Source organism: Xyrauchen texanus, chromosome 36 (assembly GCF_025860055.1).
Source record: "Xyrauchen texanus isolate HMW12.3.18 chromosome 36, RBS_HiC_50CHRs, whole genome shotgun sequence".
NCBI lineage: Eukaryota > Metazoa > Chordata > Actinopteri > Cypriniformes > Catostomidae > Xyrauchen > Xyrauchen texanus.
This window is the reverse complement of record NC_068311.1, coordinates 6340613-6353714: the sequence shown is the minus strand read 5'-3', so window position 1 is coordinate 6353714 and position 13102 is coordinate 6340613. Positions and strand designations below refer to the sequence as shown.

Here is a 13102-nt window from a genome sequence, read left to right as displayed (position 1 = left end):
CTATCTATCTATCTATCTATCTATCTATCTATCGTTCTGTCTGTCTGTCTGTCTATCCATCCATCCATTATTCCATTGTTCCGTCTATCCATCTATCTATCTATCCAATTATCTATTTATCATTCTATCTACTGTTGTCTGTCTGTCTGTCTATCATCTACTGTATGCATCCATCCATCCATCCATCTATCCATCTATCTGTCTGTCGGTCTATCCATCATTCTATCTATTCTATCTACTGTCTGTCTGTCTGTCTGTCTATCCATCCACTATTCCATCGTTTTGTCTGTCTGTCTGTCCGTCCGTCCGACCATCCGTCTGTCTGTCTGTCTGTCTGTCTGTCTGTCTGTCTGTCTGTCTGTCTATCTATCTATCTATCTATCCTGGTCTAGTCTTGTCTGTATATCTCTCATCATCTCTCTGTCTGTCAATTTGACCATTTTCTTTGAAAACATAATTGGAAAAAAAAACTCCAGACAAAGCCTGCAATTTATGGCATTAATAATTTTTTAATTTCCATCATTTCTGAGCCTTTTCATCACATTAAGTGGCAGGAAATCATATGCAAAACAGTAAATATACAAATGGCTTTCTCTTTGTGGTGAAACTGCGGGGGAAAAAAGACCCACAATTTCTGAGGTACACAGCTACAGATTTTTAACATGGAACAACAATTACTTCCATATTCCTAATTCATTTAGTTAAAGCCGTGTTCCCTGCAGACTTCTGCCACATTTTCCCTGTATGTTTCTGATTTTATGGGGATATCCCCTGCTTTTTGTGATTCACCACACCTTCATTTATTACTCCGACTTTCATCCTTCTGACTCAAAGTAAGGGGGGATAATGTTGTCAGAAAGCCAGTGTTTGTTGCGGGACAAAGATAAATGAGCCCCATTCTGCGGCGTATGCAAGGCTGCCGCCGTAATCCATCGTATCTATTTTTATATTGTATTTGAAGTTCAGGTAATTAAAGCAAGGGGCTGAGTGCATGGAAGTCCTCACAGCTCATTGCCTCTGAATTTTAATTCCTCTCTGTTAATTGGCCTCCGATGTTTCTTTTTTAATGCCCACTCACTCTGCCTCTCCTCTGGGCAATGGAGAGCCTTAGTTTTTGAAAAATTACTTGTTTTTTTATAGAGAGTGCGACATTAATTACGAATAGAGAGATAATGCGCATAAGCGTTTTACAGCGCATAAATTATGGTGTGGGTGTCATTAATGTCGCTTCTCCTGAGTGTAAAAGTGTCATTTGTTTCACACATGCATCAAGTTTGGCAAACAAATAATCTGAAAATGAAATGAACCAGGGGTTATAAAGCCATTTTGGTTTGCAATAAAATTAATTTATGAATTTTTTTGAGATATTGCAGGCTGAGAGTTACTATAGCTGATTGTGTGTATGTGTGCACTGACTGTTTTCTGTTTTGTTTGTTTGTTTGTTACTGTACAGGAAGTCAAGGGCAGAAAAAAGGAGGACGAATATCTAAACAGGCCAAACAGAACACAATGAATTGGACCGAACTGCTACCCCCTCCTCCAGCTAATCCACCAATGTGTCAGGAATACACCCTTGCAATGGACAACAGGTGAGGTTACACATGTATACAGGTGTTTACACACAGTGTGTACCTGTAGTGCATATATATTGTGATTTAATTCCGTACATTATGTATTTTCTTTACTTATCCCCACTTGCTTTAAATTGTAGTGGGAAAAACTACAGTAAATTTGTGGTGATGTGTGTGATTTTATCAATGTTAAAATTATTTCTCGTATCTCATCTTAATATGATAGGACAACTATAAATAAGCCATTTGTAGGTTAATATCCCCAAAGTTGTTACACTGTGGTTCTGTGGCACTAGCAAAAATTGCTCTGTTTGACTCAAACAATAGGTGTTTGTCCCCAACAATGGGAGACAGGAGAGTGTTCAGGAAACCAGTTTGAAAACAGACATTATTTTTGCAATGACACTATTTTCAATATTGTTTTTTTTTTTTAGCTATGACACAGATCTCCAGTGCCCTCTGCCACCCTCTCGGATGTACCTGCAACCTAACGAGCTAGAGGAGGAAGAGGAAGAGGTGGAGCTAGAACGGGGACCCACACCACCCGTGAGAGGAGTGGCCTCCTCCCCTGCCACTGTGTCCTATAGTCACCAGTCTACTGCTACCCTTACCCCATCCCCACAGGAGGAGATGCACCCCATGCTGCAAGACCCAGACGGTCTACACGAGCGCAGGTATGCATATGTTATGCTAATGTCTTACTGCAACAGCAGGAAGAAAAAATACTTTGTCTACAATCTTGGTCTCAGTGTCACTGCATGTAATTAGCCATGTATAAATAACCTGTAATGATCACATGTATTTGGATTTGCGCAAAATTATAAATAATGTGAACCCGGATAGCTTTGCATTCAGAAAATATGCTGGAGCAGCAGACATCTGATAGTTCATTCTGAGTGTTCAAATACATGCAAAAAAATGTGCGAACCACCCTTAAACTAATCTGAAGTGTTGCCCACTGCATGACGGAACCTGTAACCGAGTATAACCGAGTTTTTACATTTATGACAGTGGAAGCCGCTCAAATCTGGCAATGGGTTAGCAAAGTGTTCCAGAAACGATGAAGACTGCTAATCCTGCACAGCATATTTTACATAGGGTAAACACTGACCTGCCAAATGGTCGACTACATTTCTGGACAACTAGTATAAATAAATAAAGTCATGCAAGCGCTAACTGTGGCATGGATGTAAGTTTTAATCTCGGTTGTAGGTTCAAATCCCTCAATACTTGCACTATCAACACTCTCTACAACTCTGTTTAGAGATAAGCATGTTTCCTTAAAACATTCATAGGCTGTTTATAGTTTCTGAATAGTATGTCTTTTACTCCTTGACATTTCTGTATGTCTTCCTCTTTAGACGGCTCTTGGTGAGTCCTCCACCTCCGCCACGCCCTCTTTCCCCTCCACACACATATGGCTACATCTCCAGCCCCCTCGGCTTGGACACGGATGGCCTGGAGGAAGAGGAGGACGATGAAGAAGGTGATGAGACAGATGCGGAGGTTGCTCTGGTCCACCAGCACCACACCCAGCCGCACCAGCAGCTATTTGCCCAGCAGAGGGCTCTCTTGCGAGGGCTCGAGCAGACCCCAGCCTCCAGCACCTGTGATCTGGAGAGCTCCGTGACCGGGTCCATGATTAACGGTTGGGGCTCCGCTTCAGAGGAAGATAACGCTTCATCGGGACGATCAAGCGTTGTTAGCTCATCGGATGGATCTTTTTTCACCGATGCTGATTTCGCCCAGGCCGTGGCGGCTGCGGCTGAGTATGCTGGGCTACGAGTGGCTAAACATTCTGGAAAAGGCCAGCTGCCAGTGTCTGGAGGTATATGAAATGAGTTTTCACATTTTCACAAATTCTATTCTTTTGTATTATATTAAATATTTGGTTACAACAGACATCAAATTTAACCTGTGCCTCAGTTTGGAAAAACAAACGCATTTACACTCAAGTGAACAGCATTGAGAATAAATGTTTAAAATATGAAATTTTCACACTGTGCCAAAAATATAATAAAAAATTATATGCACACTTAAATCATACCTACAAGTGTAAATTTTATAAATAAATGTTTAAACTGGAAAGCGTTTTAATAATTCTAGTCCTCATTTTGAGCACTATATTCAAACTTGTGTTTGTGTTCTTCAAAATAAATTATATATATATATATATATATATATATATATATATATATATATATATATATATATATATATATATATATATACAGTATATGATTACATACCTATATATATTTTTTTATATATATATATTAAACTAAGCAAACCCACTGTCCTCTAATTTACCAGCAGCACGGAAATACCAAAACCTCCCTCCGGGACACCGTCCAGGCAGCCCAGTGTCCACAGACAGTAACGTTAGCGCAGCTCCGGGTCAGAGGAGGCCCTTAAAGAGACAGAAACAACATCCAGCTGCTCAGACAGGCTACCAGCGCAGAGAGGTCTACACAGAAGGTACGTCCACTGATAGAGAGAGTGTTGGATGCATGTTGAGGAAAGATTTGTTATTACTTTTTTTAGATCAGACTCGATGGACTAAAAAATGGGTGAAAATCCTACAGATTTAAAATAAATGAGGGACTAATGTCATATCTAGTGATCAGAGTATTATAGATACTTGGGGTGGTCTCTTTTGACAAAACTTAGCATCCGCTTACACCCTTATGACCACACACAATGCTCTAGCAAGCAAAACACATTCACACATGCCAACACCCCTGCATGTACCTCACATTTAATCTGCAGATATATTGAGCAGGACTGTAAAAAAGAGAGGATGGAGGGGTCAATCTAGTGGGACTATACTGCCTTACAAAACAAAAAGGCAGTAACTGCATTTTTGGTCAAAAATGAGTTATTATCATTTTCATGACATTCAAGGCATCCTTTGTTATGTGACAAAACATCTTATCTCAAATGTGTCATTTTGAAGAAAAATGGTAGTCGTTTGTACAGTAACTGCAAAAAGCCCTAGTGAAACAAAGCATGAGTACAGTAACATCCATTCTGCACTCTGCGTAGTTACTGCCTTTTTGCTTTGTAGGGCAGTATACTGTCCAGCTTCAGTGAGTCATAAGGAACGACTGCTGCTCCAGACTCTAAAGAATTTTTTTGTAACTAACCCTCTTAACGATTCCATATATATATATATATTAAGAGACATTAACAGAACCAAATCATTTGGTTGCAGTATTTATTTATTTTTTATCTCCTTTTCTCCCAATTTGGAATGCCCAATTCCCACTACTTACTATTTCCTCGTGGTGGCGCGGTTACTCACCTCAATCCAGGTGGTGGAGGATAAGTCTCAGTTGCCTCCGCTTCTGAGATGTCAGTCCGCGCATCTTATCACATGGCTCATTGTGCATGACACAGCGGAGACTCACAGCATGTGGAGGCTCATGCTACTCTAAACGATCCACGCACAACTTACCACCAGCCCCATTGAGAGCCATTTAAATCGCAACCACAAGGAGGTTACCACATGTGACTCTACCCTCCCTAGCAACCGGGTCAAAGTGGTTGCTTAGGAGACCTGGCTGGACTCACTCAGCACACCCTGGATTCAAACTCGCGACTCCAGCGGTGGTAGTCAGCGTCAATACTCACTTAGCTACCCAGACCCCCGATTTAGTTTTTTTAAATGTGATGTGTGATTCGCATGTTGAACTGGAAAAGCAAGTGTTTACACAGACATATAAAAGTTTGGATGTTTGCTTATTTATGCGTGTTTGAGTGTGTATTTATGCACACACTCTCATCTGCTGCGTCTCATCATTGAGTCAGTTGTTTTTGTTTGTTGACAGTAAGATTTAATATCAGACACACACAAACCATGGCCAGTTCTATCAAATCAACTAGCCCCTCTCATCTGTCCTTCACCCCCTGTGATCTCTTCCTCCCCCTCTTCTAATCTCCTCTTCACTACCTCTCTCTCCTAATTTTTGTTCGATGTGGGCAACTGAAGAGACCCAGATTGATCTGTCTGTGTCAGTTCGAGTTTCTGTTGAATGTGTGATTTGATTTGGTAGGCCTACTGTGTGTTACATTGTGTGGGAGGGTTAAATACCGTATTTCACATGCCAAAAAATAAAATAGCTGTCTTTAGACACATAAACACCCTTAAAACTAAATGATGTGAAACACAGATTGCTTACCAACCCCCAAATACCAGGCATCAAACACACACACGCCCCTGCCTCTGTTAATTTCACTCTTGTTTGCTCAGTTCTTTGGGTGACACCAGGCTTATTATCTCATCCTCCTCCAGAAGGCCCCGTTAACCTTTCATCTGCCTCCACTTCTGTCTAGAGAGAAAAGCCAGCCTTTCCATCCATGTTCCTCCCTCTTTTTCCTAGTTTTTTTCTTTCTACGAAGCTATTGTTTAGGATTCAAGGACAACTCCTTGTTTTGGAATTCTGAAAGATGCTGGGCTCGGCACAGCCATTGACCAGAAAAAAAGAAAATGGCATTCCATGTCAAAAAGATTGCCTACACCTGATCTAGAGTGCTTTGAAACTACCATCTCATTTCGAGTAATGGACAGTTCCATAAATGGCTGAAGATTTGTGTACACATAAAAATCATACACTAAACATGCTGTAATTCAGACCACACCTTTGCAAGAAGGACAGGTTTGAAACTATTAGCAATTTCACAGTAGGTCTGGGCGATAGGACAATGTAATCTGATATCGACGATGTCATACAAAGATCCAGATGCCGATTGCAAACAGACGATGATCCGGAAATGGAAAAACCATGGATCTAGGAAGTTGACAAATATATTATTATTATATTATTATATAACAGTGGCCAGGGTGTGAAACTAGCACCCACCATCCACAATCTAACCGCAACACAAGGGCGACCTGTTAGACGTCTTGGAGTGACACATGACAAGAAATGCTGTTAGCCGCAAAGGCACATGCTTGAAGAAACACATTTTATTATATTTTTAAGAACAGACAAAAGAAAAGTCGTCAATGCTTGTGTCTGATTCGCTGTTTGTTCAGAGCGTGCTTGTAGAACAAGCGTTTTCACTCTTTTTCTCGGTTTCATTCATCTGACAACTGTTTGCAAGAATAATGCCGTCTATGGAAATGCTGCAAATTATATCCGATCATCTCGGGAAGTGCTGTGAGTTTAGTTCCACGCGGTTGGAGCAGGTTCAGTAAAATATATCTTTGTATTAAAGTAACAAAGAAGAAAATGATTAAATCATAAAGTAATGCAAGACACATTGAACCTATTTTAGTTTTAAATTATTTTCTTTTGGCAGCATTAACTGTATTACCAAAATGCATAACAAACACAAATTCTATAAGAATGCACATTTGGCAGCATTATTTTGGGAACACAAGGGAATTTATAATGATTATGATTGTCTTTACATTTATAATTGTCTTTAGTTCGTAATTTTCCATCTGTTGTCATTGTCGGATGCTTGGGTGATGGCAAATGGGGCCATTGGAGACAGTAAATGTTTGGATTTTGGGAGGTGGTTAAATAAGATTTTTTTTATCACTTTATTTTATTGCAGTTATCATTTAGTTTAAAGTGCTGTTTGAATTTAGAAATGTCTGTTGTTTATGTTTTTTGTGTTTCAATAAATATATAAAATTTTTAAAGCAAAATTAATAAAGCAAAACAAATTCACCAACCCTCGGCAGGAAGGCTGACAATGTAATCGGATATCACAATATTGTTTTAAGGTGATTATCGCTAAAATATTATTTTCATATTGCCAAGCCCTATTTCACAGTTACCAGGGAAACTACTCACGGCAATGTGGACAGTACCACAAATTGCTGTATAATGCAGAGACCTCATCGTTAATCTGACTGCTTCTCTCTCCTCCTGTGAAACACACTCTCTCTCTTACCCTGGCATTGATCTGCCACCTGACTAAAGCAAGACACCACCAAGTTATAAAAACTGGCCCTATCCATGATCAAATGACCCTTCTTATATTTAGCTGAGTGTCAAGGCAGTGATGAAAGAGTGCTTAGCGGTCCCTGACAAAACAAGGCATGCATTCAGTGAAGACGTCAGGTGTGCTGTGACCTTGAACATTCAGAAATGTTGATACAGCACCCAGCGGCCGATTTAGCACTCCTTTTTTGTGCTAACGGTTCAGCAAGCTTCTTGAGTCTGCCGGGTAGCATAAAGAGATGACATGTTTAGAAGAAGAAGAAGATAATGTCCTAGTCCAATTTTACTCCCAAATCAAATGAAACTAGATTTTGCACATTGAAAATGAAGCCAATTTTTGGGCCATTATGTGTTTTTTGATTACACTTTGACATTATTTTCATCACAGTAACTTACATTTCACCTCCCCCCCCCCATTCCCCCAATTCTCATTACCGCAATGCAAAAAAAGATGGTGAAAAAACTATATTTATTACAATCATAAAGTATTTATACATCATATTAGTGCTCCCTTAGTACTGTAATATTGTAAAAATAATAGAAATAAGAATCACTTTTGAAAGTAATGGGAATATTAAAAGTAAAACATCTGGACACATTATGGTAATGAGACAAAAAAATTATTAATGATCCTTAAATTTGTATTGATTTGTTCCCAGTGTTGGTGAAGCTATTTTAAAACTGAGATTATAAAGTTACATGTTTTAAATCAGCAATACATAAGCACTTTTGATGATTTGATGTGTCAGCTGTAAAGTGTGTGATACACTGTTATTGTCCAAAAAAACAGGTGTTTAATTTCTCTCTGCTTCTCATTGGCAGAAGTAGCTACTTATTGAAAAAACTACCATTTTAAAAACAGCTGAACTACTGTCACGCTACTGAAAAATGGAGTTCAGTTAATAGCATCACTACTCACACTTCAATACTTGTAGCACTATGTACAATATGTTATAAAACATGAAACATTTGTTACTTGGATAATCAGGTCTCGCTGTTTCTTGCACAAGTGTGAATGGTCCATATCGCACATACTGTAGCTCGGAAGACGCTTGTGTTTTGGTAGTATTTAACAAGAATAACAATTGTAAACAACCCTGAATAACTGGCAGGGGAAGTGTTGAGACATCAAGTGACAGTGATGAACCTTCATTCACAATTTCTCGACTGACTCACGATGCCTCTGTCTAAAGAAGTTTGCGCGTGCTGCTGTTTGCGACGCAACGGCACAGCTGTGTTTCCATGGCACCTTCTGAGTGCCAGACAAATTAGTTCAGGTGTCAATCAGCAAAGCGCCTGGTTCTGAAGGACATGAGTATGTGTGAATGTAGTGTGATGCGAGCTTGCTAAATTTAAACTTTAATGTTTACAAGGAATTCTAGCATCAGTACATTGACGCAAGGTCCACACGTCAACAGAAAAATACTGTGCGTCATATCAGTGTTAAAATACTACAGAAATTACGGTCATCCCCTTTAACTTTTCCATCTCGTTTCCTCACAGATCTGCCTCCTCCTCCTATTCCTCCCCCAGCCATGCTTAAGTCACCTACACACCCAGCTAAAACCATCCCTGAGGGTCCATGGGGAGCCATGTCTCCCAGATCCAGTTCTGCTGATGGCAAGGACAAGCGAACTGGTTCGGGAGGATCCAGACTCAGGGAGGGCACCCGGACAAGCTCCTCAGAACGGCAGGAGGCCCAGGACTTACAAAGGGGTCAGAGAACAGGAAAAAGCAGCAAGCAAGAGGCCGCTGCCGGTGCGAAGAGCCGCCAGCACCCAGGTACTAAGCAACAATTCAGATTAATATGCACAGTTAACTGTAAGTAAGCCATTTGGAGGTTTTCCAGTATGACACAGCAACATTGGCTCAACCAATACACCATTTTGTGGCATTATCTGTTTGTACAACCAACGGAATATGGGCAGAGTTTTCTGGAACCTGTTTGAAAAGTTATTATTTTTGCAGTTCAAAAGGCAAAACACTAGTAGTGCTGAAATTACACACTTCAGTTTTAAAGTGAATAAGATAAATAAGGAATGGCAATAAATATTTAAATAAAAAATTAATGAACGTTCTTGAATGTCTGCATTCGTCTTAGAGGTCTGCATAAGTCTTCAAATGAAACCCGAAACGGACCCGTACACTACCCAAACCCAAAATCGCTCACTGTCTTTATAATTTCCTCTCCTCTACTGTTACAATAGGCTGTATCTTATGTTAGCATCATAGCCAACATTCGTAACTATATTGAATCAGTAAACATATACAGTTTTAACAAGGCACAGTAGCCCCTCAGTACACTAAAGCAGAAGGGAAAAAACGTTGCCTTACCGTTTATCAAGCGCTGAAACTTTGCTTGGTACAGAACAATCTGGAATAATATGAAACAATGTAACAGTCCCTTCTATGCAGCTTGAACTTGTTCAGAACATTGAGACTTTGTGACACTTGCTCTAAAAACAATATAGACGCAACGCCACAAATTAAACTGAACGCGGGTGTCTCGACATGCATTTTTGAAATGTTATTTTGAAAAAGTTGTGCTTTTATACCGATCCTCAAAATACACATTGAAGCTGCACAACAGAGCATCACAGATGTGAGTTATTACTTAAATATATAATTGTATTATTATTTTATCATCATTATTATAATTATTTCAGTGAATATTACATAACTGTTAAGTAGATATATATTTCTCTCTCATATTTTTGTCCATTTAAGTGGAGCTTTTATTTTGACGGAGCTTTTATTTTGGCACAATCCCGGGTTTGTGAGGACAGCTTCACACCTCTGGAAGAGCAGGCAGCTATGTCACCCAGTGCAAACATTCTGCTATTTAATTAACTAAATATGTAGTCTGCAGCACATGTAGACTACATATTTAGTTAATTAAGTAGCAGCCTTCGCGGCTAATAATCACACTTTGACAAATCGTAGATTTAATTTGTGCGCTGAATGTCATTTGCACACAATGACATTTGCATGTCAGAAGTTATTGGTTTTGTAGTATTGGAGCCTTTTTCCAAGCATGATACTTAGTGTATTGGTATCGGGACATGCCTACTAAAATTTCTTGTTCTGATGGCTTAATCACTCACTGAGTCAGTTGGAGCGATTACAAACGCAGTGAACCGCAGGTCGTTACTAATTGTCATATCCAGATCGAAACAAACCGTTAGCTGTCACATGTGTGCTATATGTCAGTGAGACATAAATCATTGTAATTTCTGACTGGTTGTTCATGTATTTGGTAACCTGTAAAATAAATGAGTCCTTTTGTTTTTGAACTAAAAAAATAAAGTTCATTACATTTAGTCTGTTGTCTGTCTCTCTCTTAGGCTCAGAGGACATCCTACCTTATAGTCGTCCCTCTTTCCCAGCCGTCCACAGTCCTCGTGGGGAAAGAGACCCCAGTTCTTCAAGTTCACTGTCCTCTCGGGGGTCCGGTGGGCGGCGACGAGGAGAGGGGCTTCCAGGGGCCCGCCGAAACCCTGCAGATATTGGGCTGAACACCATAGGAGCCTTCCAGACAGGAGGGGAGGAACTTGAGGTATGTCCCAAACCAAATGAAGATGTCTCCCTCATTTTTATGACACTCCCAACTGCCCAAAATGACTGGAAAAGAGATGCTAGAATTCAGAGCTATTAATTTTCTAATATATATTTATTGGATGCCTGTGTGCATTGACAATAATGCTAAAATATAGTTTTCGTTTCAGATGGTGGAGAGCTGAAGATGATAAAAAAAATACTGCTGTCCAAACTTCCCCAGCAACCATCTTCAAGCGCAGTTTGACCATTGCGACGGTGTCTTTTAATGAAAACTACCGACCCTGACTTACACCACATTTGGAAAACTGACCAACCATTAATACATTTCTTTACCTTAATGTCAATGTGCATTTAAAGAAGAAAAAGTACTCAGAAGAGTTAAAAGAAGGGTACGTTCAAGGGGCTAAAACAGTTTTGTTTGTTTGATTCCAATGCAATATGATGTGTCTGTAGCCCCAGAAACTGATTATGGCTTTGTTCACCTTGGCAAGAAGGTTGTCAGTCAACTGTTACTGTAATGAAACTTCTGGCACAAAGGGACTGACTGAGATGTACATAAACGTGTATACATATCTAACTGTCTTTTATAATCCATTGTGGTACATTAAATTGGTCTTCCTTGGCTTATTTGAATCATTTAATATTTCTATTAGGCCAGTTAATATAAAAAATTTTATAGCCTCCATCCTGGTTGTAAATTGTCATAGTGTTTAAACTGCTCCAGGAAAAGTGCCACATTCTGAGAGTTAATGTTTGTTCGTTATTGTTTTTTAATTTTATTTTTTTGTAATGCACTGTTATTCTTTATTGTCATTGTTTGTTGTTATTTGTTTGACTTTGGTTTTAAAAGCACAATCACTAAACTTTATTTTGAATCATTTTATTGATTAACCTTTTTGTCTTGCGCGAGGAGAGCGAGTGCACGGTACGACAAAAGGCCTTGTTAAACCTGTCGATGTAGGGTTTTGAGAAATGAAAAAAAGGATAAGCTGTTTACAAACGAGTGAATGAATGGAAATGAATCCCTGCATCCTTACCTTCCGTGTCTTTTCCAGATTCTCATTCCAGCTCAAGATATCCTGTGAAATAAAAAATAAATGAAATGAATGCAGGGATTTTGTTTACGAAAGTATTGGTCATCTCTGCACTTTCGTTCAAAAAAGAAAATGTTTTCAACTTTCATATGCACTTAAAGAGACATTTGACAACAGGAAGTGGGTGCCGGTTTGAGAATCTGGCTGATGGCCCACCTTTCTCAGGTTGGTTGTGTCAGTCACATTCTAAAAAGGGTAAGGATGTGAGTGTTAATTCATTTGACATCTGCAAGCATTTGTTTCTTAAAACAAAAAAAAAACAAAAACAAAAAAACATAAAAATGAAGAAAAAAATAAATCAAAATACTGAAACTGACTGACCTGTGTTTGGCTTTTTTGTGCATCTCTGATTCCAAATATTGTGATTGATCATAATACATAAACCCTTACCACATATTTTAAATACTATTGATAGAATAATATTTTACACAATAAAAAAATCATAAAAAAAGGTAACAAAGTGAAACTAAATTAAAAAGTTAAACTCTGTTTTTCAAAATGTGAAATGTTAGGGGGCCTGGGTAGTTCAGCAAGGAAAGAAGACCACCACACCTTGAGTCGCAGGTTCAAATACATGATGTGCTGAGTGACTCCAGTCAGGCTTCCTAAGCAACCAATTGGCCCGGTAGCTAGGCTGGGTAGAGTCACGTTGGGTTAACCTCCTTGTGGTCGCTCTAATGTGGTTCTCGCTCTCGGTGGAGCACGTAGTGACTTGTGTGTAGATGTCGTGGAGAATAGAGTGAAGCCTCCACACGTGCTAGGTCTCCACAGTAATGTGCTGAATAAGCCACATTATAAGATGCGCGGATTGGCGTCTCAGACGTGGAGGCAACTGAGATGTGTCCTCTGCCACCCGGATTGAGGCAAGTCACTACACCACTATGAGAACTTAGAGTGCATTAGGAATTGGGCATTCCAAATT

The 13102-nt window shown here is 39.4% G+C and overlaps 1 protein-coding gene across 3 annotated transcripts in view; it reads left to right on the top strand.

The window, feature by feature from the left end:
• Window positions 1-12490, top strand: part of LOC127629895 (roundabout homolog 1-like) — a 358948-nt gene extending 346458 nt beyond the window's left edge. For 2 of the 3 annotated variants that reach the window (XM_052107193.1, XM_052107194.1), the window contains exons 23-29: window positions 1454-1589; window positions 2006-2245; window positions 2933-3399; window positions 3885-4049; window positions 9032-9310; window positions 10873-11084; window positions 11254-12490. In XM_052107193.1, coding sequence (XP_051963153.1) covers window positions 1454-1589; window positions 2006-2245; window positions 2933-3399; window positions 3885-4049; window positions 9032-9310; window positions 10873-11084; window positions 11254-11268 — 1514 coding nt within the window. In that variant the 3' untranslated portion in view covers window positions 11269-12490. The remainder of the gene's footprint in view (window positions 1-1453; window positions 1590-2005; window positions 2246-2932; window positions 3400-3884; window positions 4050-9031; window positions 9311-10872; window positions 11085-11253) is intronic. The other variant, XM_052107195.1, reaches the window with a different exon arrangement.
• The last annotated feature ends 612 nt before the right edge of the window (window positions 12491-13102 follow it).